General features: G+C 37.1%; 1 protein-coding gene across 1 annotated transcript in view; it reads right to left on the bottom strand.

Moving 5' to 3' along the window:
- Positions 1 to 24,625, bottom strand: part of USH2A (usherin) — a 391,984-nt gene that overhangs the window by 208,039 nt on the left and 159,320 nt on the right. Inside the window, exons 28-32 of the mRNA XM_040059986.2 lie at positions 22,827 to 23,030; positions 22,622 to 22,702; positions 20,033 to 20,218; positions 8,302 to 8,415; positions 5,794 to 5,955 (exon numbers count right to left, since the gene is read on the bottom strand). Of these exons, the coding sequence (XP_039915920.1) occupies positions 5,794 to 5,955; positions 8,302 to 8,415; positions 20,033 to 20,218; positions 22,622 to 22,702; positions 22,827 to 23,030 (747 nt within the window). The remainder of the gene's footprint in view (positions 1 to 5,793; positions 5,956 to 8,301; positions 8,416 to 20,032; positions 20,219 to 22,621; positions 22,703 to 22,826; positions 23,031 to 24,625) is intronic.

Here is a 24,625-nt window from a genome sequence, read left to right as displayed (position 1 = left end):
ATTCTGGGTCTGTGGAATTAATTACGACAGCACCGGTCACCGGCAATGTCAGTGTTGCCGCTTCAGGTGTATCAAATGTGCCTTCCTACGCGCCTAGAACTTTTAGGGGAAGGCAGCTTCGGTAAGGCTGGTGTACCCTGCCCTCTAGTGCCAGGTGCACCTCCAGATGTTCACTTAAATGCATGCCAGGGCCAGAATAAAGCCTGGAGCAGCAAGCATCCTTCATAAGCCATCCTGTGTGACTTACCAGCTGGATACGTTGCTGAACCAAATGTAAGACGTCGGCCTGGCACTGTTGCACAGTTGTGCAAGAACCTAAAGTAAGGGTGAGACACTGGGCCATGTCTCATTGGGTTGTGCGCAAGACGTTTCAGATAACCAATTCTAACTGCAAAGAAGCAAAAACTAAGTTCTATTGCTCACCATGGTGTTAAAGTCTCTGTTTCACAAAAAAAGAAAAGAGGAATTGTGACATCCAGGGTTATAATATCTATAAATCCACCACTAACATTGTATTTGATAGCAAACAACTCTTTCCAAAACCTGTGGTGAAAAAACAGACTGAATACATTTGGTATTTCGAAGTATTTCACTGTCACCTGGAAGATGGGGAGTAATTTCATACCAGAGGACTACAGAATTTTTCTATTGTTTGTCCTTTAAGGCAAAAGCTGCTTGTCATCTTTGAGCATGACCTAAAACAAATGAAGGCAAATCCTTAGGGTTAGAAATTGTTCTTAAACATGGCTGTAACTGAAAACTGTGAAAAGTAACCACAAGAACAACACCTTAAACAGTTGATAATAAGGGTTTTCTTCTCTGTAGTTCAGCCTCTTGCAGTGATAAATCTTATTGCAATTATCTTCTATATATAATTCTGTGGATTTTCTTGCTCAAATTGTTTAACTTTGAAATCAGTGCAATACTGATATTATGATGGATTCTGCTTTTCTTATCATCTCATTTAAAACAAGCAGTAGTATTCATGAGGTATAAAGGACCAAAAACTTTGCCAGTTTTTACGAAAAATGTGGTCATTGCACATGGTTGTGCATGATGTCTACTGTAATCCCTACTGGTTTAGAGCTACATAAAAAATACAGGTACTAATTTGGGATTCTCCCATTTTTCAAGTTCAGATATGTTAAGCCCTGATTGAACAGATGTCAAACATCTGTCCTTCTTCACAGAAAAACAAGGCTCCCATTCTAACCTGGTTTTGCAGGATCAGCCTTTCCACACTCAGGTCAAATAACAATTTGAGTAAGCTAAAGCTTAGTTCATGCTCTTAGAAGGAAAAAAAAAAAAAAAAAAAAAAAGTGAAGACAGCTCTTTCTCACCTTTTCCAAGGCTCTCCTTAATATTTTGTCCATAAACCTGGTAGAAAGTACTCTGTCACATTTTTTTCATAAACTCTTGGACACGCAATTTAGGATAACACTATACTTGTTTAACTCTGTTGAGGGTCTGCCCTTGTAACATAGCTGACACAATCTCCTGAAAAACTGGAAACACTTCTTTCAGGTTGGCAGAGAAAAATAAGTTTCATACAGATGAGTCTTAATAATATCTTCCTTTTAAAGATTCATGACGAGAACCATTAGATTCTGCTAGGAAAATTATATGAACACAATTTGTTAACATTGTCGAATACCTAGTGCTGCAGAAAATGCAGACATACATCCTCAGTGCTAAGCTCAGAGCAAAGATAGATTCATACTTTTTTGTCTTGTTTTGTTTTGTAATGTATCCACAAAGTAATTTCCCTTTGCACATGTTAGACAACAAACACCATTTCTCAGTCCATCAAATGCTCAGCTTCTAAGAATACAGGAGTATTTTGCTCTAACTTTTTTCTAAAGTTTCTTCACATCAATAAGGTTCCCCTCAAAAAAACCCTGGACATTTTGGTCACTTTTGATCATTTCTGCTCATGCTATAACATTCTGCATTTATTAGGTTACCCTTCTGCTGGTGTTATTGGCACCACCAGCTCAGCCCACCGCTGTAAAGCACTTTTCAGGATAAAACCCACCCTGTTGCCCCTTTCATCTAAGACAGGTAGAAAAATTCTGAGACTAATTTAAACAAAAGAGAAGACAAGAAGGAATACCTTGCAAAAAATTTAAAATATCCTTAAAATAATTACATTAAGAATTGTACAAGTTTCAAAGAAGAAACTTAAGTTTTGTCTGTAAGTGTTTGGATGAGAAGAATATTCTCCTGTTTCCACAGAAAATCAGCTCAAATGTTCCTAAAATCAAATGCCTTTTTAAGATTGGTATGTCATGAGCTCTGAAGATAACTGTAGGAAATTGTCCGACTCCTCATGGCTGCTAGTCATCTGCAGAACAGTAAGGTCTGAAGGTCTGGGGAGCAGAACCCTATTGCAACTACTCTCCTGAGCTGCAGATCATGGTACTGGTCACAGCAGCTTCTGCACTCACACACAGAGCAACTGAAAGCATAAACACAGGAGCATGGATTCACACAGCGTAAGTTCCATCCACGATCTGTAACTATTTCCTCTGGCCCCATCCCTTGGAGAGACTAGGCTTTCACTGGAATATAGGATGGTGAAATACAACCCAGACTGCCTGAGGAAGTAGAACATACACCACATAAAGAAAATGCCTGAAGGTGGGAGGCAGAAAAATCACAGGCAGACAGTTAATACAGGTGTTGCGGTAGAGGGGCTGGCTTCATTTCAGTGTTTTATTACTCACAACACAGAAACCGAATTTGTCAATATGGGGGAAATATTTAAAGGCACTAATGGATGATGGATGCCTAATGAGTCTCCTTTTTCAATGTGGTAAAGTGTACATTTGCCATATGTGCTTTTAAAGGGTTTCTTTTTTAATTACAGCTCAACCCCTAGAGGAAACAAACACTTGAATTTCCATGAAAATCAATGAGTATTTCAATCCCTCAACAACTGTCAAGATCAGAAATTAAACTAACAATATATTTGCCATTATGGTGTTGAAAAAACATATCCCTCCTCAAGTTATGGATTGATTAGCCTAAACTGATTGCAATTTCCATGATCTGAAATGAAAGTCAGTGAAGTACTAATTTTTAAACAGAATTTATGTCTTCTTGAAAATAAAGGTTTAGAAAAACATCACATTTTGATAGATACAGCAGTTCAAAAACACAGAAAGAATCTATGACTTTCTGGTATAGACTACGGGCCAGGAATTAAGTCATATAGTTCCTAAATCAGGAAAATTATTTTGGTGAGTAAATAGGAAGCAGACGTCAGATACAATGAACTTTGTCTCTCTGTTTAGGATCAACAATATATTATGTTGTGGCAATAAGGCACCAACATCACTACCATAAATGCTGAAAATAAAAGGACAATTATATGGAAAAAGTCAGAACATGTACAGCATAATACTCCGAAACCAAAAGCTCCAACTTTTTACCATAAAACTGTAGCCCTAGGAAATTTAAAAGAAAAAAAAAAAAAAAAAAAAAAGAAGATCATGTTATACCTCTTTTAAATCTAGCCTACAAAGTGGAAATTCTTTGGCTCTGAAAGGAAGCAAAATCAGGTCAAATTAAAGATATATGCAGATCTAAGCAAGATCTTGAATAAGCCCAATTCACAAGAACTGGGATTTCTAGTGACCCAAATCCCAGCCTGCTGGCTCACATTGCCACTTGTCCCTCAGGCAGAGGGAGAAACTGGCAGCCACATAAAATGGATCCAAAGTAAACAGGCTGATCTCCACATCGCCTAGAAAAGAGGGGGTCTTATGTTGTACAGTTTATAGTAACATGATCTGATCCACCAGCCTTCTCTTTTGAATAAGTTAGGATTTGCTATTTTCTTTAGATCCACGTCTGCCTAAAAGTTAATTGAAATCAAAGCCATGAAATGCTCAATAGGACCAAAAATATAAAGATTTCTATTAAAATAGGAATAAATAATTTCCACATAAAAGTAACAAGAGCTTCTCTAGGAAACTTACGAACCAGATGAGAATTCTTCTGCATATCTCAGCTGAATGTATTCTGTCATATCACTCAAGAAGATTTAAGGGGAGAAACCTTATGCTTTTCTATATATTCAAAGAAGAATTACAAAAGTTACTTGAACATAATTTCTATCAATAAGCATTCATTTTGCCTATAATTCAGACTGCAAGCAGACATGAATCTAAACCAACCAACCAATATTATGGTGAACATTTCCTCAAATGTTTTATATCACTTGCCCATTTATAACAAGGTTGCAGATGAACATTTGGGTAAAATGATGGACCTATGATGAAATTTCAGTAATGATTTTAGCAATACTGGAAGCTATTTGTACTATTTGTACTTCAAAATTTTTAAGAACAGTGCTATGATATGGCAATGAGAGATTAATGGAAATCTTGCAAAAAAAAAAGATAAATGGCACTGCAAGAATACCAGAAAATTGGGGAGATGGGGAAAAATTAATTGAACCTACACTTTTGATAAATATTTATTTTTTGCAGAAGAAAAATGCACAGTAGTTTGAGCTGTCATTATGCTAACCTATATCCTATTTTTCATATTATTAGTAATACATAATGTGGTAGTTTATATTCAAAAATAAAACCAGAATGTATATACCTCATGTATTTATCCAGAAATGCACTAAGGTTACTATGGTTACGAAAAATCCATTACCTTTGAATACAGAATGAAAAAGTTTGACTTAAAGTGTGCTCTATTTATTATAGTGATCATCAACAGCCTTCAGGAGGTTCTCTAACTGGATTCATTTTTCAGTGTCAAAACTGACCCACCACACCAGTACCTTATGGCCTGTGCAAGGCAAAGAAATTTGAACTGTATGAATTTTTAAATATGTTTTACACTGACTCAAGATGCAGAAATGGCTTTGAATTTTAAGGCCTTACATTAAAAAGAAAGTAGGGCCTTGGTACCCTTTCCCCTCCCTGAGTTGTCCAATATGAAATGCTTTATTTTCACTTGTACCTACCAAGATATACAAATTCTGATGGGTCCACAATAGTGCTTATGCTGTCACAAGACACTTCTAGCTCCATGTTTTCTTTTGGGGTTTTTTGGTTGTTTGTGTTTTTTTGTTGTTGTTGTTGTTTGTTTGTTTTGTTGTTACTGGTGTTTGGCTTGGGTTTTTTAATTATTATTTTTGTTGTTGCTTCTATAATGTCTGAACTAGTAATTCGGATAATTCATTAAATCACACCAATTACATTAAAATACAAAGTCAGATTACCATCCTTCACTGTATTGCCAAGTAACAGGCACTTAACTTCCATGTAATAGTTCAAGAGTACTGATATATTTGGCTATTGGCACAACTATAATCAGAAGAAAACAGATGATTGGTTTATACTTTTAATAAATGAATTAAACAGAGGCTATTTAGGTAAGCAGCGTGGTATCTCTCTAATTAAGAATATTTAAGGAAGGCAGTAAGAAAAACTATTAAACCTGTACATTATTTCTTTAACAGATTGCAGTTTACTTGCTTTGAGAGCTGGATGTTATGAGATCAAAATGTTATAAAACCATTAAAAAGATGAGTCAGATCCTGTGAGAGAGGCACAAGATTTAGCTATACCATCCATGGTGGTGTTAATTCCTATAAGTCTCAACAAAGAGTAAGATGCTTTAAAATATTAAACCCATCAGGGTTCAAAGTGTATCCAGCCAAGTTTAGAATTATTTTTATTTCTTCTGAAATTAGAAGAGGTCAATCATACAATTGTTCATTACAACCATGAGATACACATCTGACATGCTACCTAGCAAGGAACTCACCTTTTACAACATACTTAGTTCCACTTCCAGAGTAAATTGGTATCCCATTCATATATAAAGTATATTGTGTAATAATACCATTTGGTGTTTTGGGTGGACTCCAACTCATCATCAGGAATGTGGGAAAGGATATTGCTGTGGGTGATTGCACATCTTCAGGGGCTGGTGAAAAAATGTATAAAGTTATACTATATTGTCTTTCCACAAATAAAAAATTTCAATGAGAAATTACTACCAGAATGATTTTTGGTAAAGATGAAATTTCAGATAAGATTTTATATCTGCAACATAACAGTATTTTGAGACATCTCCTGTATTATGTGAGGATTTCTAGCCAAACAGAAACTTCTGTAAAAGACAGCAATATAGTCCTTGCTTTTAGGAGATTATGTTTCTATAATTTATCTTTCCAACTTGGTAACACTGATCAAAGTGAGAGGTACAGGATTTTAGTGCAGCCCTTTTTTTAATGCAAATTACTTTCTCTTCTTTCATGGTTTTTATTCCTAACTACAAAGTGATCATTATAATCACCAATGCAGGCGATGTGTTCTTAGGCACTATCCCTTATTTCAAACTTTTCATAATTCAATACACTTAGTAATGTTTGTTTAATGTAGATTTTATGTATATAATATACTGGAAGTTGGCAATGGATAATAATTTAAGAGTAGAGTTCTTTCACTGTTCCAATGAGTTATACATTAGAAGCACAAGGAATCCCGGTGAATATTGCAAGGGGAGCAGAGCTAAGGCCTCAGTCTGGGAGAAATATCTTGTAATTTACAAGCTCTGTGCTAGCAATTTAAAACAATAACTAGCAGCGCCTGGCAATGTGAAAACAATATAAAGTAATGAATGTTTCAACAGGGAAACAGGGGTAGCTGGAGGGTGTGATATGGTGTCTGTCTTCTCTATCACCAATTTATTGTTTCTAAGAGCATGCAACACGAGCATCCAAAAATTGAAATTCCACACATTGGTTTTTTGTTCAATTCTTCTGAGGGATAAAACACATGTTCCCCACAGCTTTATTCAATCTCTGGGGGAAAAAAAAAAAAAAAAAAAGGAAAAAAAAAAATCTACTCTTTCCTAAACCATTCTGTTATGACAGGTAAGGATTTCTGCTTTATTCACTAGGTTGAGAAGATAGGACATAAATTATTTTTAATTACTATGTCACAGCAGAAAGAAATACTCAAATACTGAAATATGTTTCAAGTTTATATCACAGGGTCCATTAACTATTTGGCTGTCAGAGGCTGCACCCTTTCATGGAGAATGCCACCAGACAATCTCAGCCAGGTTATCTTGAACATCCAAGAGGCAGTAAATGGATTTTGATTTGATTGGTGCTGCTGGCAGTTACTAAGATGGTCACACCAAAACTCTGCTCTAGCAATGTTAGACTGCAATCTTCAGCACTGTCCTCGTTGAGACAACACCTTGCACAACAACCTGGTTTGGCAGCAGTTAAACACTTCAGCATCCTTTTAATTATTATGGCTACAACTACATGACTTCATGCTAAAATTTTATTGTCTTTATTGGTACTGTATTACAACCTAGTTTACATGAGAAGATAAAACAAAGAACGGTGGGAGGGAGGGAATTTTGAAAACTACTTGGCATTATGGAAGATTAACTACTGTCCAATAAATACATGTCAAAGTCTTCATTATTCTACTGGTGTAGATTTGAAGTAACAGATTGTTTTAACTGGATTAATATGGCCTTAGGACGACAGAACCAGGAGATGAGAACTTTATGCTTAATTGAGAATGAAGTTAGATATGTCACTGATATTTTTGGGACATTTTTTCTGGTAATTGATGTGCATTACACATCAGCCTAGACTCTAAAGTCAGAACTGAATGCATTTTTTCTTTCTTTGTGCCCTAGTTCTGAATGTAAACATAGGAAGCATTAATTTACACTCACAACCTTTAAGTTGGAGCACAACAACATGTAAAAGTGTTTAGTGGAAAAAAAATGGAAAATCTGAACAGTAATTAATAAATAACTCAATTGGCATTTGGCAGTTTCATCACACTGAAATAATAGTTGCCTATTGCTGGTGTTTAGTGGTTAAAAGAAACCATGGAAATCAACCGTTTGATTCTCAATTTCATACTGTGCCATACAATCAATTCTTTTTAGTCAGACTGTCTCTAGATTTACTTCTGAGCCATAGTAAAATGAGGAAGCTTTCATTAATCTTTCAGATGCTTCATATTAATGACAAGGCTCTTGCATGAACAATGTAACAGCAATTAAAAAGCCCATTAATCTGCATTACAGCTATTAAAGATGCATGTCATTAAAGGGTATGGAGTTTGATTCATTTTCGCACCCCCCAAAAAATGGAGCAATTATGGTCTGGCAATGCACTTTGTCATCAAATTAGGTTGGGGTTTTCCAGCAAATGGCTTTGCAGCGTTTAGCTCTTCTCCTGTTTTATTATTCATGACTGAAATGTGGAAGTCAAGACCTTTGAAATTACTTTACCTTCTTGTGGAGTGGAGATGTTCAATGCATGCAAGCTCTCAGTACAGCCAGCCAAAGTGCAAGCAGTTAGGGTTACAGCATAGTTTGTGAAGGGATGCAAGCCCCTCAACACGCCTGCAACACAAGAAAGCAAAGTGTTATGCATGTACAGTGTACAGACTGACTGCATGCAGACACACACAGAGGGAAAATAAACTTTTTTGTTACGGGCTCCCACTGTTACAGGTGGAAAAGAAAAAACTATTTAAGGTTTTGTTCCTATTATCCATGACTAAAATTTACAAAATAATTTAAGAGTAAATGGTATTTCATTCCATTTTTAGTACTAAAGATGTTTCTTTAGTTATGCTCACTGAAACAGACACTACTTTGAAACAGAGGTGTGTACCTTAATGTGACAATGAAGGAGTTTGTTCCTTAATCCCTGTCTCAAAGTTTTTTCAGTTATTCATTTTGTTTTTCCAAGGAATTTTCATTGTTTCCCAGAATAAGCTCTTTTTAATACATCCTCTCCAACAATGTCCCTATTCATCCATAAACTGAAATCTCTTTTTTTATGAAACATCCCACTCATCCTTCATTCAGTAGCAGCATACAGACCATACACATTTGCTACACTAACAGCAGTAACAAAATTCACTATGTACACACAGTACCCAAAGGTTTACAAGATAAAAAAACCTGGGGCCTTATTCTGTTTCAGGTCCTGCTTATGTTAGTGAAGAGAAGTTACTAAATTCTCACTTATCAGTCAGCTCCTTGTTAAAACAAATAATAATCACTGCTTACCACTTCAGGAAGTGTTGCAACATTTTGAACTGTCATATACAGAAAGATTACGAGGCGAAAATTTAGTTTAGAGTAATTTTGAGAAATATCTGCAGTTCCCATTTCAAAGCAAGTCCAACAACAAAGTAATGTAAAATCTAAATACAGAAGTAATTAAAAGACCAATTCATTCCAAGTTTTATTTCAAACCATGTTCTCACCTCAACTGTCACAACTCTAGCACAATCGTTGTGGTGTTTCATTAAAAAAATAAAATTTATAGCAAACTATGTTATTTCAAAACTGTCCAGCACTGGGATTTTGTAAATCAGCTTAAAAAAACAAGCACGTCAAAGAACTGTAATTTCTGGCCAATTGTCCCACAGTACAAGAAGTCTGAAAATCCCCTCAGCATTACATGTACACAAACAGGTAGACGAAATTAGTCCTTGTTATTCCTCATCACTGGGTTACTACACTAATAAAATGGAACATAACTGTGTTTCATTAAAATTTTTTTTACCCCCCACATAAGGCCTTTATAATCACAAAAAGGGCACGGAGAACTTGATGTTGGAAATTAACAGCTACAACACAAATATATTATTTTCTGAGTAGAATGATCAGCCTGTACAAGTTTATATTGTGTTTAGTAATAGGCGTGTTCACATAGAAGATATGAGATTAGCTTTCACTGAATTAGTAACATTTATGCTTTTTCTTGCAATCAATCAAAAAACTTCAAAGGTTGGCACAGCAATGATCTTTCTATTTGAATTCTCTGGGGTGCACTTCTACTCATACAAATGGAGAGATATTCAAAAGTAATTACTTTAACTTCATAGTGTTAAAACAAAACCAGGCGACCAGCATCTGCTTGCTCTGGTTATAGTTTTGATTTTGCAACTCCCCAGTTAACAGTGGAGAGCTGTACTGACATCTGATCTAAGTGTGACGGAGAGAAAAAGAATGCTGTGTCAGTCACCACTAAAGACATCTCCCTGTAATCTTCCTGTATTGGAAGAAGAATATTTTTAAGAGTCATCAAAAAGACAGAAAATAGGAAATAAGGTTTTCATAGAATGGACTGAGTTGAAAAGGACCATAAAGATCATCTGGTACCACCCCCCCTGCCATGGACAGGGACACTTCCCACGAGACGAAGTTGCTCAGATTCCCATTCAGCCTGACTTTGAACACTTCCAGGGATGGGGAATCCACAACTTCTCTGGGCAATCTGTGCCAGTGCCTCACCATGCTCACAGAAAAAAAATTCTTCCCGATACCTAATCTAAACCTAAACTCTTTCAGATTAAAGCTATTACCCCTTGTCCTTTCACTACATTCCCTTGCAAGAAGTTCCTTCTCAGCTTTCTTGTATGGCCTCCCTTTAGGCATTACTATGCCTGTAAAGCATTGGAAGCTACACTAAATTCTGCACTGCAAAAATTCCATTAGTCAAAACACCATCTTTTTACACAAGTATTTCCACTTATTTCCAGATCATAGAGGGTTAAACCCAGGAAACTATAAAGGGTGCTATGGCAATGACCTCCACAGATAAACACAAGCAGGAACCAAATCCCTAACTGTGACATTTGCAAATTCCTGGCCAAGAGGAGCGTGGCATTGTACATACACCATCTCTCTATTCACTCTGTGGTGCTTTAGGAAGCAATTTAGTTTGATTTGTATATTTAGCACTTGTAGCATTTGTTTCTTATGAAGCAGTGAAATAATGCTCCTTGCATTTCCTCATGGAAGATGTCCTGTAGGGTTACCAATGGCTTCAGGCACTGAGAGCTGCAAAATATCAGACCTATCCAAAAACAAAGGATGTGTAGAAGGTTTGGATTGCACTGTTTGGTTTATTCTTGGCAAAGTAGGAAGATTTTATATGAAGCACCTGTAGCACAACAGACTTACCATTGTACAGGTAGATTTGTGAAAGGCCGAGAGAATTTGCATTAAAAAAAATAAAAGGCAAACAAATAAACCCTTTTGCTACAGGAGGTTTTGTTAAAAAAATTCATTCAGCAAAGGCAGCAACTAAAAATAATTTTTTAATTTCTTAATCAATGTTTTTCCTTCACATGTACTCTTGCACTATATTTTTTCACCGAAGAAACAGATATGCATAGGTAGGCAATAGAAAGTGCACAGATTTTATTTACATACTTCAGCAAACTACTTTTTTCTCAGCTACCATCCTATCTGTTTGGCCAGCATCCACTCTAATCTGTTCTCCTTCATTATGTTAATCTGTGGGCGGAAAGATTTCTGTCATCTTCAAATCGCTTGTACAGCAATGGTAAACACCTTGGCCTGTCTGTAATTGGACAGGTGTCTGCATTGGTGTCACCCAGCTTTTAATTCAATTAAAGAACTGGCTGCTCTGCTCTCATTACCCACTCATTTCCTCTGCACTTTCAGTCAGTCAGTGAAATTTACACTCAGCACCTGACTACGCTGAAATACAAAGTCAGCAGTCCCACAGCAAAGATTATCACTGATACACGTGAATTAATTTAAGGAACAGCAAAATAAATTTTGCAGTAAAAAATAGCCTGTGATCCAATGAAGCTGGTTGACAGCTTTAAAAAAACTTTCCCTAGCTCCTCAATCATCACACTCTAAGACTAGCATCTCTTGTCTATACCCAATAACTGCTGATCTGATGAGTCCATCAGGCTTTCCAAGGTGGGGGGCTAACAAAGCAAAATTTGGCCACACATGTATGTATTCTAATAATGCTAACAGGAAAGAGGGGGATAAATTGTCACTTTGATCAGGAGATAGGATTAGAGACATCATCAATGTTTGAGAAGAGGGCCAGCCTCACACATCTGAGATATGGGTCCCACGCATTCAGTCTGCCACTGCAGAGCAGCTGAATCCACCTAGACTCAAAATTAACATCACAGACTACATTCGAAGCCTTAAAATCCACATGGGGAAGTGGAGATGCTAAATCATTTTAACACACCACTCCTATCTGCCCAAAGAACCTTTGGAAATAAATTAAAGTTCTAACACAGACATTTTGACACAGTGACCCCATGAAACTGAATAATGTCATTTGTTAAATATGAATGTAAAGTTAACAGTCTAAAAGAGTGATCTGGAATCACACCTAGAACATTAAGCCCACTTTATATGCAAAACTAGTATTTAATTCTCTATACTTTTATTTAACTGGTCTTTAATTATTTGCAATACTGAAAGTCAAGGTTTAGAGTTGTGCAGGAGAGAAGACGGTGGGTTCATTCTAGCAGCGAAGGGATAACAACATGGATATGGGCTATAGCAAAGGGGTCAACAATGAATTTATGGTAAAATGGGTGTGTGGATTAGTCAGAATTAGTTGCATATTTATGTCCACTCCATTCAACATTCTAATGGATACAGTATATAAGAAGATTACATATCCAGATTTTTCCCCTTCACTTCTCCATAGGGCAGACATTTCTTTTTTTCAATACCTCTCAAAGGGAGTTCTCATACATTTAGACAACACAGCCATATTCTACAACATTCTGACAGATTTTGGATTTTGAGTGGAAAACTAGTACTTCCCAAAAGAAGAAAAAAAAAAGTTCACCACTACAGTAAGAGGGCTAATATTCTGTTTATAAAAACTGAGCATATGTTTTTGCCAAAGGGACTTTTCTTTGATGGATTTTTTTCATTGTTTCCTCCCTAACGTGCCATTTCATGAGGACTCATTTTGAACTACACCTACTGCAATTGAAACAACACTTGACCTTTAGATGTACCTTAATTCTTGTCTAAGATTTGAAAACAAAAATTACCAAATCTCTCCTCCCCAAACCCAGACTATTTAGTTAACTTGAATGCCCGAGGTTATACAGCATCTGTCCAACAAAGTCACTTGTGTGTCGAGATGCATCATTGCCACAGTACACTTAATCACAGTCCACTGATCAGAAAAGGAAGTCCTCAACTGACTTTTTGACAGATTGTAGCAAAACTGTTTAAGTACACGTGTCTTCCACATATGCATTTCTGAACCGAAACCCTATGCACATCAGTCTGTCACACACATCTGCATTTTTAAAGTGTCTTCTAAGTATAGTATGAGTCATAAAATAAAGAACTACTCAACATGAGGGTACCTATTCCAACTCTTTAGCTTATAAGAAGTAAAACAAGTTTTACTTTAGTTATTGCATTTAAGTCGCTTGAAAGATCATTTTTTCCAACAGAAATAATTCATAACAAACCATACACAATCTCCACTGGCTTTGAAGATGCAATTCAGTTTGCAGTGGTTTATGGAAACCTGTTACATTTCCAATAGCACAGGAAAGTCTCCAGCTGCTTCAGTTTGCAGAAAACCTTAGCTGAACAGAGCAATTCTGCACCAAGTGTTAATTAACCACAGAGAGTATTGGTTTTGTAATATCTATCACTATGTTACCCTCGATCATTCCAAATAACTTCATCATTGCTTTTTTCTGCAGCACGATTATCTTTAAAAATTTGTGAAGAGACAAATACCATTTACTTTTTTGCAGATTTTTAATACGTCTACAAAACCATAATGATCCTTTCTAGCCTGAAAACCATTAAGAAACTAACTTCTTTTGATTAATAAAAGTACAGGTATGTATCTAAGAGCTGATGTAATTTTGATAAAATGCTCAGGTTATTTAATCACACAATTTACATTTTGTATGAATAAAATTATACAACATCATTGGACTGCAAACAAGAACAAACTCAATCAAGTTTGAATCTTAATACTGTAGAATATGAATATAATTTATGCTTTAAAATTCATATATTGAAAAATATGCCACTAGTCTGCTAAAGCCAGCTAAATGAAAGGAGAAGGGAACCTACATTCTGCCACTCTGACTTAGAGTCACTAGGAGCTCAAGCACCACCTGACAACTCTCAGAAACCTAATGGGCATAGACAGGTCTATCAGCCACCTCTTGTTGCAGCAGCTGCCCCAGTCAAACATTCTTATCTACATATAAAGTTTTACAACTTTAGAAATTTGTCTCAATTTGGAGCAGGGATTTGGGAGTCCTCCTAGTGGTCTGGCCCTACTTACATTTATCTTAGTTGGTTTGCAATAATCCTTTTCTAGAAATTTTTAAAAATCTCATTAATTGCCGTATAGGAATGTTTTGAGTGTTAAATATTTGTGCAAACCAAGAGCTTTCAAGTCATTTCAAGTGCATGAGAGTATTGTCCAAGGAATTCACCAACAGCTTCACACAGCAAACTCCCCATTGGTGGTACACTGCTCATTTCATCCCACGCAGATAAAAGAAGTCTGAGAGAAGCAGCATTTTCTAATATCCATCTCAGACAATGACCCCTGAAACCCCTCAGAGGCAGCAGTCAGGATGCAGAGGCTGGTCCCAAAGCCACAGGCTGCTTAGGCAAGGCCCTCCCTAAGAGGGACAACCTCTCAGCTGACAGCATTTTCCAAGCTGGCAGTGAGCTTCCCCCAGCACTATGGCCCCACTGTCCAGCCCTGGCTGATCTGTCACTGGCAGGTGGCCCTGTCTCCTCTTCTGAAAGACGCTCCAGCTAGAGAGCTTTCAAAACCACAGCACAGCTCACTTTGATTAACCATATTAAATCATTAAATTAACTTTTCCTGAGATATTCATCTGCTGAGCATAAAAGACTAAAAGGTGAAAAGTAATTACAAACACGTGTCACGGGAAGGAGGGAATGGCAGCTGTCGACCACAATTTTCTCATCACCACGTGTGCAGACACAACATCAGCCCTTGGCTATTGCAGCACTGAGAGAGGTGGGATGAACTGCAAAATCATGCAAACTTGAAAGAGAAATCTTTAAGAGGAAAAAATACCAGTTGTGTGTTAGTTCTTTTGCAGCACATTTTATTTCATTATTATTTGTAGTTATCATTGGAGCCCATAATTTAGAGGCTAGTCAATCTCCTGAATTCTACAGTGAGAGAAATCCGGATTATAAAATGGGGAATTTACATGTGCTCGACAAGAGAAGTATCAGAAGATTGTGATGAGTGGCACAAAACACAAAGGCAAGACAGCTGGGGTGTACCTAAGGGCTCTGGGATAGTGTTCAAAACCTTTATTATTTACTTTGGTGACAGGGGAAGTGTGCACCCTCAGCATGTCTGTGGATGATACAAAAAGGGCCTTTAAGATGGTAAAAAGACTGGAGCACATCTCTTCTGAGAGAGAGTGAGAGAGCTGGGACTCAGGAAAGGCAAGGCTCAGGGTGATCTATCAAAATGTATAAATACCTTATGGGGGGGAATAAAGCAGCAGCCAGTCCATTTTAAGTAGCGCCCAGTGACAGGACAAGAGTCAATGGACACAAATTGAAATACATGTACACATGTATCAGACAATATCCTGAGTTGAAAGGAAACCACAAGGATCATGGGTCATGATGATCTTAGAGGTTTTTTCCAACATAAATAATTCTGTGATCGGTGAGTCCAACTCCTGCCTCTGCACAGGACAATCCCGAGAACAACACCATGTGTCTGAGAGCTTCTTGAACTCTGGCAGGTTTGGTGTTGTGGCCACTTCTCTGGGGAGAAAATTAAATTCCAACTGAACACAGGAAATCACTTTTTACTGTGAGGGTGACCAAACCTGGAACAGGCTTCTCATAGAGAAGTATCTCCATTTATGTAGATATTTAATGCTCAACTGGACATGGTTCTGGGAAACCTGCACCAGTCAACCTGGCTTGAGTTGGGGGAATGGACTAGATAATCCTTCCAACCCAAATGACGCTGTGATATTCTGGATTCCAAAGGAAAGTAGATGCAAAAGGTGATCACAGACTACACTGGAACAGTGTGTTCTAAAGCTCCTTCAATTTGTTTTAATACTGACTCTAATTTATATTCCAAATTTTGATGTCAGCATGTGGAATGCACAAGAAAGTAATCCAGGCTTTAGGAAAACAAAACAAAAAAAAAATCTTACATGCAGTGATCCTGTATTTCCTTTATTACTCTGTGAATGTGACCAGCTACATCCAAAGTGCATCGATGTTATTACATGCTTCTCTGAAGGCAAGATGGGCAAACATAGTACTTTTCGAATCCCAAAAGTTTAAATTTATACTCTCATCCTAGAATACAGATACTGAACACCGTGTTGAAATATATCACCTTATCCAATAAACTAACTCCTGGTTCAACAGTCAGAACCTCATTTTAAGGATTTAAATCTGATGAATATTCCTTTCTTGGATGAAAATGAAAAAACAGTTTGACATTTCAGAAGATTACAAGGGTCAGATTTTGAAGGATTTTGCTTTCTGAGGAGTCAGAAATAGGCCTTTGAGACTGTAGGATTATGGTCATTTCAAGACCTATTTTACTTTTAATATTTAGCTCAGCTTTTCTTCTTGACAAGGGGACAAGAGGTTCTTCTGAATGTGACACACAGTACAGCCTTCTGAGAAATGGGTAATGCTCTTAAAATTTTGTTACTGTGCTCCAGTTATGACTCAGGACCCTACTGTAATTGTTAAAAAAGAATTAACAGTGTAAATATAAACCAAAATACAACAGATGGGCCTAAAAAGCTGCAAGGAAACAAATAAGACAGAGGGTTGTCAGTGCCCTCAGATAGATTTCAAGCAGCAGATTAAGCAGTGCCTAGACTTGACAGAGAATGAAAATTTGAAGGAGGGCATGGAAAAATATCATCGTTTCTTCATGAATGATCCCGCAGAGAGCTGTGGTGCCTTTCTGCTGTTGCATTAGCAAGCCTGGCTGTTTGGGTTATTGCAGCAATTTCTCATGGAATGCAACAAGAGAATTTCTGTAGAAATGTCCCTGAAATTCAGGAGAGAATAAGCAAAAATTTTTGTTCACAGCAAACTTAAAAAAAAAATAAACAAAGACAGCATCTTCTGTGGGGTTCTGTGTTTATGTTAACTTTTGATTAACCAGGAAAGATAATTTATCAGGGAAAGATACACCTTCTCCTGGGAGTCTCATATTTGTGTGAAAGTAATAGTTCAATATCATCTGTGTAGGCTTCACTGAAATCAATAGACTAAAGTAAAATGACTTCAGATTGGCGATTTAATTTACGATTGTCTCAGCTCTGACCTCACCATGAGAACATGAATTATAAATTTTATATAGTGCCAAAACTGGAAAATACATAACTAAATTATTGGGCAGGAGTTATAAATAACAAGAGGAAGCACATCTTACACACACAAAACTGCACTGGAACAATTACTCCCACAGCAGTTACAGAAACAGAAAGAATAAATGTATTAAAAAAAAAAGACAATTTTACCACAGACCATTAAGCAGGATGGTCCAGACGCAGTTTTCAGCTGAAGAATTCCATAACCAACAAGCTGAATTTGTACTAACAGGAAGACTCATTCTATGCTTAGCACATTTCTTACACTTTCTTCCTGAGCATCTAGAGAATCACAGAATATTCTGAGTTGGAGGAGACCCACGAGACTCACAGAGTCCAGCTCTTAGGTGAATGGCCTGAACAGAGACTGATCCCACAACACTGGTGTTATTAGCACCATGCTCCAACCAACTGAGCTCATCTCAGAGTCATACAGATCAATAGTTGAATAAAGACATTCTTTGGGCATATGAGTGGCCAGTGTGCTGCTGTGGCAAACAAAGCCAACAGGATGCTGGATTGCATCAACAAGGACATCTCCAGCTGAGATAAAGAAGTCATTCTTTCCCTCTACTTAGCACTTGTCAGGCCACACCCAGAACACTGTGCTCAGTTTTGGTCCCTGCTGCGAAAAAAAAGTGGACAGGCTGGAGAGTGTCCAGAAAAGGGTAACAAAGATAATCATCAGAGAGTGAGGTAGCCTGTCAAATAAGGAATAACTGAGAAAATTTGGTTTGTTCAGCCTTGAGAAAAGTATCAGTAGAGATCTTATCACCATGTTCCAGTATTTAAAGGGTGCCTATGAGGAAGATGGAGAGTCGCTTTTTACAAGGAGTCACGTGGAAAAGAACAGGGGTAATGAGTACAACTTACTCCTGGGGAGACTGCAATTGGACACAAGATAAAAAAAATCACAATGAGCACAATCACTCACTGGAATAATGTTTCCAAGAAGTGGTGGATTCCCCAGCTCTGGACACTTGAAGATTCAGCTGGAAAGGGTGCTGGGTCATCTTATCTAGACTGTGCTTTTTCCAAAAAAGATTGGATAAGATGATCCTTGAACTCCCTTCCAACATGGTATTCTATGATTCTTTTATTTTATTTTGCATTATTTGACAGCTCTCTACAACACCCTGATGGGAGATTGTAGTTAGGTAGGGGATGGTCTCCTCTTCTGGGCCTACAGTGAGAGGAGGAAATGGCAACAAACCGAGACAGGGGAGATTCAGATTAGATGTTAGAAACAAGTTTCACTGCTTGGGTGGAATGGGCTACCCAGGGAGGTGGTGGAATCACGATCCTTGGAGGTGTTCAAGAGATGTCTGGATCTAGCGATAGGTGATGTGTTTTAGTGGTTTAGGGGGCACAGTGGTGGTGTGTTGATAATGGGCCTTGATGATATTACAGGTTTCTTTCAACCTTGATGATTCTATGATCCTATCTGCTGTAATCGGCAAAAGAACCAGGACCCATTTACTGTCTCCATTTAATGTAAAGGCATGTTGCTTCTTCTACCTCCTGTAAGCTGCAGGCAGATAACCTCTTACCTGTCAAGCCTGGTGTGGATATTTTCATAACCCTGACAGACAATCATGGCACAATGCCAAACAATGTTTGGTTCTGACCATCAGGTGTGAGTAAGATACCCAATCCATATGTCTCAGTCTTTAATTTCTACCAGTATAATCTGTATTGTCTTGTAGCATAGATAAGAATGTTGAAATCAACAAGGTCATTAAAGAAATCAGAGTAAGGATAGAAAGCCCATGCAGTTCTGGTAAGTTCACTACTCACAAATAGTTATTTCAAACTGGAGAAAATAAAATATGTGCACTTTTTCCCTTAAAAATGTATACATAGGTTATGGCAGATAAACAACACAAACTATATATACTTATGTAAAAACTATTACCTGGACTTCAGGAAACAACACAGTGCCCAAGGGTTAACATGCTTTCCAACGTTGTTGTACTACCCAAATCTGAGCCAAACTAAAGCACCAGCTTAGAGCTCTGTGTCATTACAATTTTTGAATTATTGTGAATTATAGAATTGATGTTAGAGATCATAAAAATTAATCTATTGGTCTACACTATTGCCCCATCTAGTCATCATGCAACATAATCCAGATTTTTGTTTTTAAAGTACTTCCTTCCCAGGAAACTTTGTAGCAGCCAGAAAAGGCAGCTTGTTCATAGAGAGCAAATAGGCAGATCCACACTATCCTGGCAGGAAGAAATGCCCCAAAATGTTCTCTATAACATTCTCACCCCATAAACCCAAAGCCACAAATTTCTTAATTCCACAAAAAGCTACCTCCACATCCCAGTGGCATCAACAGCAGCTGATTAACACAAACTTATGCTAGTCCCCACTGAAATCAGTTAGGTTTATGTGATCAAAATTAGGCAGCTATATGAATGCTTTCATACATCAGGTCGAACAGCATCATACGGGACCCACAGCATAATTTAAGTGAACTGGATGGAACAATAGGGAAGGGGTTAAAAAAAATCACATATACTAATCAAATACAAGCAAACAAAAAAAGCATTCCTCTCCCAGATCATAAATAGTTTGGGAATTGTTTTTTAGTATTTGTGCTGTACCTTAATTTCTATTGTTCTTTGAAATCAGTACATCGCTGCGAGGATGCTGACGCAAATAATTACCCTTCCAAATGTTATCTGTGCTGTGTATACACAAAACCAGACAAGTAGTATTTTATAGCTCAACAAAAGGAGGGATAAGCATCCTGTGTTATTAGATATGCCTAAAAAATGGTACTTAACAACATTTACCTGAGAGCATACCAGCATCAGTAAGCTCAGCACTGGTGATGGGTACAGTGGGACCATCCGCTTCATATGCTTTCAAAATGTACTTCTCAATTACACCTATGACCCCAGCTGGTTTGTCCCAGGTGACCTCAATGCTGTAACCATTTATACTGTGAACTCTTGAGGGAGTTGGCACATTTTGTGGAACTGTAGAAGGATAAAATAGAAAATAGAGAAAATGGCAGTTCTAAGGAGACTATTGCCCCTATTCTTCACTTTTAATGGCTGCAGTAAATCAGACTCAACCATTAGCATAAATACAATTTATTAGAGTTGTAACTTTTCAGCATTGATTTAATATGACTGCACATCTTGAGCTATTCAGTTTAAGCTATATTTCAAAACCATCAAAACTCCATCTACATAACATTCCTTCTTGTCTTGTTGCAATTTTCCAAAAAACATTTCACGTCTCAAACATATTTAAGCATCACTCACAAAGAGAGGAGGTGGACTGTATGTAGCTAACAAGCACAGGCACTATAATAGTACAACTGAATGAAGCAAGGCAGTACTGCAGTAGAGAACAGTTTGATATTTATCAGTTGGATATCTAAGCCACAGAATGCCATAGCTATGAAACATTTCTAAAAATCACCATTATCTTTTACAGAAGTCTTTCATACAATTAAAGCTCTTCCATTTTTTTTCCACATACATATTTTATTTCCACAATGTCATGCACATTTCTTGGGGAAAAGCAGAGATTTTTAAGGCCTTTTTGCAAAATCCTTTGCTTCTGATCATTCCATATTACAAAAGGAAAAGGAAAAAAAAAAAAAAAAGAAAAAGAAAAATTTAAATGTTTTAAAGAACTAGAAAATCAAGATCATATATGCATAGAATTGCTAATAAAAAATAATTCCATTTCCTATAACCTTTAACTATTTCTTGGCTATTACTATGCCAAGTAAAGGTCTGGTCAGTAACAGCTTCATCACAGATGACTGCACAAGGGACACAGAGGAAAGACCCAAGGAACACGATGGCAGGATGATGGATGATGAGTTTGCTGTAGATGCATGTGGACTCCCTCACCCTGCTGATGATCACTTGCTTTTCTCACCATCAAATAGCCTATATTTTGGTAATTTTACTGTTTTGTTTCATTAAATATGAACATAGGCTTTTTTTTTGATAAGAAGGTTGCCACCATGGAAACTACAAAAATACCTGGAAGTTGAGATTCTTCTGTAAAGAATGTGATGCTCTGAGAAAGCTCCTATTACTGCAGCAATATATTGATTTCATTAGTTATGAAGTGTATCACAGGGTGAGGGAAGGTTCTGTACAGCAGATGGTCTTCTCATAAGGGATACAACAAAACCAACTCAAAAATAATTAAATAGCGCAATTATTGTCCAGCCCCAGGGAACGTGGACTGCTCAGTGCTGTGGTCAGCTTGCAAACATAAATTTGTGGCAAACCTTACAGTTGTCAAATGGTTGACATGAAAATATGCATACATATTGTCCCTTCTGGGTGGCACACAAAGCATAGGTTGTATAAGAATGCATCTGCAAGTACAATACATATGCAGTTATCACCTAATTTTTTAAGGTGATACATTGGATGACTTACATCAAAAGAATGCTCTGCACTGGTGGAATGCAACTGGGCTTCATTTTCAAGAGGGAAAGTTAGTTAAGTAAAATACACAGAACTATATATCTTCAAAATCTTACTGGCTTGATAAAGTCTGCAAAAGCACTGACCAGAAGAGGAAAAGTTTTTTAAATTTTCTTCAGAAGACATATGAAAAATTTGATCTTTAATGTATCATCTTCCTACTCTGAAACCTTCTCCACAAGCCACGTGCTTCTGTTCTAGAAAATATTGCCACATTTTCACACACAGTCTATGGACTACTCGTAAAAAGAATCCTCATTCAGCAGCACTGAGTAGCACACCCATGTGTGGGTCATTTAAAAAAACCAACTTTCATAAGACCATCTTGTCTCTAGCAAATACACAGCCTCTTCTTTACCACAGCTTGTGCCTGCTATTCCAGTATCACCTTTCTCTACACCTGATGTTTTAGCACTAAGTTATATGTAGGAAAATACAGATTTACTTGCTCCAGCCTACTCATCTAACATGACGTTAGATGTGTAAGTATTAACACAAATAGATGGTTGCTCTTACTCAGTTGATGCAGTTCAATCCTTTACTGTCTTTAATTATATAATCTAATAAATATTTGGAAAATACCTTGAGTTATGAGAAGAAAACACTTGCCTGAACACTTCAAAGCTGATGACAGAAATGTGGTACCTGTTTGAAGCATTAAGTAGGTTCACCCCCTCAGAAACACTATGCAAGGTTCACTAATCAAAATTGGTTTGGTTGGGTTATCTCCACAGAATCACAGAATGAGTCAGGTTGGAAGGGAGACCACACTGGGTCATCTGGTCCAACCTCCCTGCTCAAGCAGGGTCATCCTAGAGCACAGGGCACGGGATTGCGTCCAAACAATTCTTGAGCATCTTCAACCTAACATTAAACAGCTTATGAAAAATGAGAACGAGTAAACATTAAAATTATATTTACCTGATTCCCTTGTTCGAACCTGGGTCCACACGCTAGATACTGATCCTCCTTCATTTAAGGCCACCACCCTATAGAGGTATTCTTCAAAGGACATCGAGAACGATAGAGGAGGTAAAGGATTAAAAAGAAAATACTGAACACGGTAATACATTAGTAAAGAATGGAATAAAAATGATGTATTTTATTTAAGGAACCAATGGGCTACCTGTAAATGGTTGTAGAGCACCCTCATAAACACTCTGCTCTCTTCCTCGGTACACAAGGATGGAGTCATTTCCCCTGCAGTTAACAGCACTGTCAGTTGATAGGCATCCGTCCAGATTGACTCTGACAGCACTGCTGGACACAGATGCCAAGTTAACGACAGCACCTCGTGTAAATTTAACATCCTTCATGCAACCACCGAAACCTAGCAAACAGTAAGGGATTAGTACCACATAAAGAGCTTCAGTCATTAAGAAACATTTCTATTCCTTTCAATTCTATATTTTCAACATTAAAGACTGCAATGTGAATATGTTGACTTCCAACATGACATTCTGCCTCCCCTTTCAAGACACTGAGCTGGTAAATTCCTGCCTTACTGATCTACAATTTCACTGCTAGCAATTCTGTCCCACAAGGAAATACCTTTCTGTTTTCTCTTTCATCACTTCTCACTTTGAAATTACTACCATGAAAGTGATTTTGTGACTTTAAAATCAGCTTTCTGCTGCTTGTTACTATTTTGTTAAATATACATACTTCCTCAAACTAAAGAGAATATCTAGATTAAAATTACAATTAACTTCAGAAGATCAGATGAAGGCATATCAGTTTTGTCTAACAGGGACATAACTCATGTGCTGTTTATAAATACACTGCGGAAACATAAGCACAAGCTACTTGTTTATGATAAAAAATTTAAGAAGCTTAATTTTATATTTTTTCTACATATCCATATATTTCTGTGTATGTGCGACATTCCTATTGAAATTACAAATATGTTAAATCAGTTACTTGCAGTTACAATACAACTAAAAAAATCAGAATGCAGTGGTTAAAATTTTTACATTTACTGAAAATTAATAAAGCAATTAAAATGGGTCTCAAATCTGAGTAGTGGTTGGTGCTTAACACAAAACCAAAGTAAACAGTAACCAAACTGAAGTCTTCATTTCATTTAAGAATTAACTTTGTGAATTAAAAATCAACCTCTCATAGATCAGTGCTTCCCTTTAGCTTTGTGAAAGCTAAAGTATTTATGTCTTATTTATATCTTACATGCTTTTATTGTCTTTATTACTGCAAGATGACAGATCACAGTAGTATTTGTCCTTAGCCACCTGAACTGAGAATCCAATGTCCATACAGAGTTCATGCAAAAAGGGGTACTGAAGGTGGACATCCATTTTGAATCATCCTCTAAAACCTTCTCTCCCTACAACAGAGAGAATTTGGCCAAACTGTTCTTTAAAATTAGTATATCCTAATTTAAGTTCAACTCCTAGCTCACAGTGACTGGCTCAGTTACTAAGCCTGTGACAGGGGAAAAAATTAGTCCCAGTCTGCCCAGGCATCCCAATCATAGGATAAAATTAAGTTGTTTGATTTGCAGTGAGATGCATTCTCTACAATTTATTTTAATACATAATTTTTAGTATCTTTTTAGTTACATTTATCACTATCTGAAGATTTCTCACTGACATCAGCCATGCAATCCTGTTTATTCTCAAGTAGCTGCAGAAAGCAGCTACTAAAGATAGTACTAATTTTCACAAACATTCCTGACAGGTAGCTTCCATTTGAATCTCCCAGGACACCATGTGATAGGTCATGGAAAGGCTCACAGACTCCAGCTACAGCTTCTTAAAGTTGTAACTCGCATAGAGGTAAGGCAGGAGGGGAATAATATTTATCACTTAATTGCAATAAGCAAAACCACATTCCTTTATTTAAAAAATTAACTATCAAGCAGCCAATAGATTGAGAAAATATTTTCTAAATATTTATTAAAAGGAAAGA

The sequence above is a fragment of the Hirundo rustica genome, chromosome 3 (genome assembly GCF_015227805.2).
Source record: "Hirundo rustica isolate bHirRus1 chromosome 3, bHirRus1.pri.v3, whole genome shotgun sequence".
Classification (NCBI taxonomy): Eukaryota; Metazoa; Chordata; class Aves; order Passeriformes; family Hirundinidae; genus Hirundo; species Hirundo rustica.
This window is presented reverse-complemented; position numbering and strand designations above follow the sequence as displayed.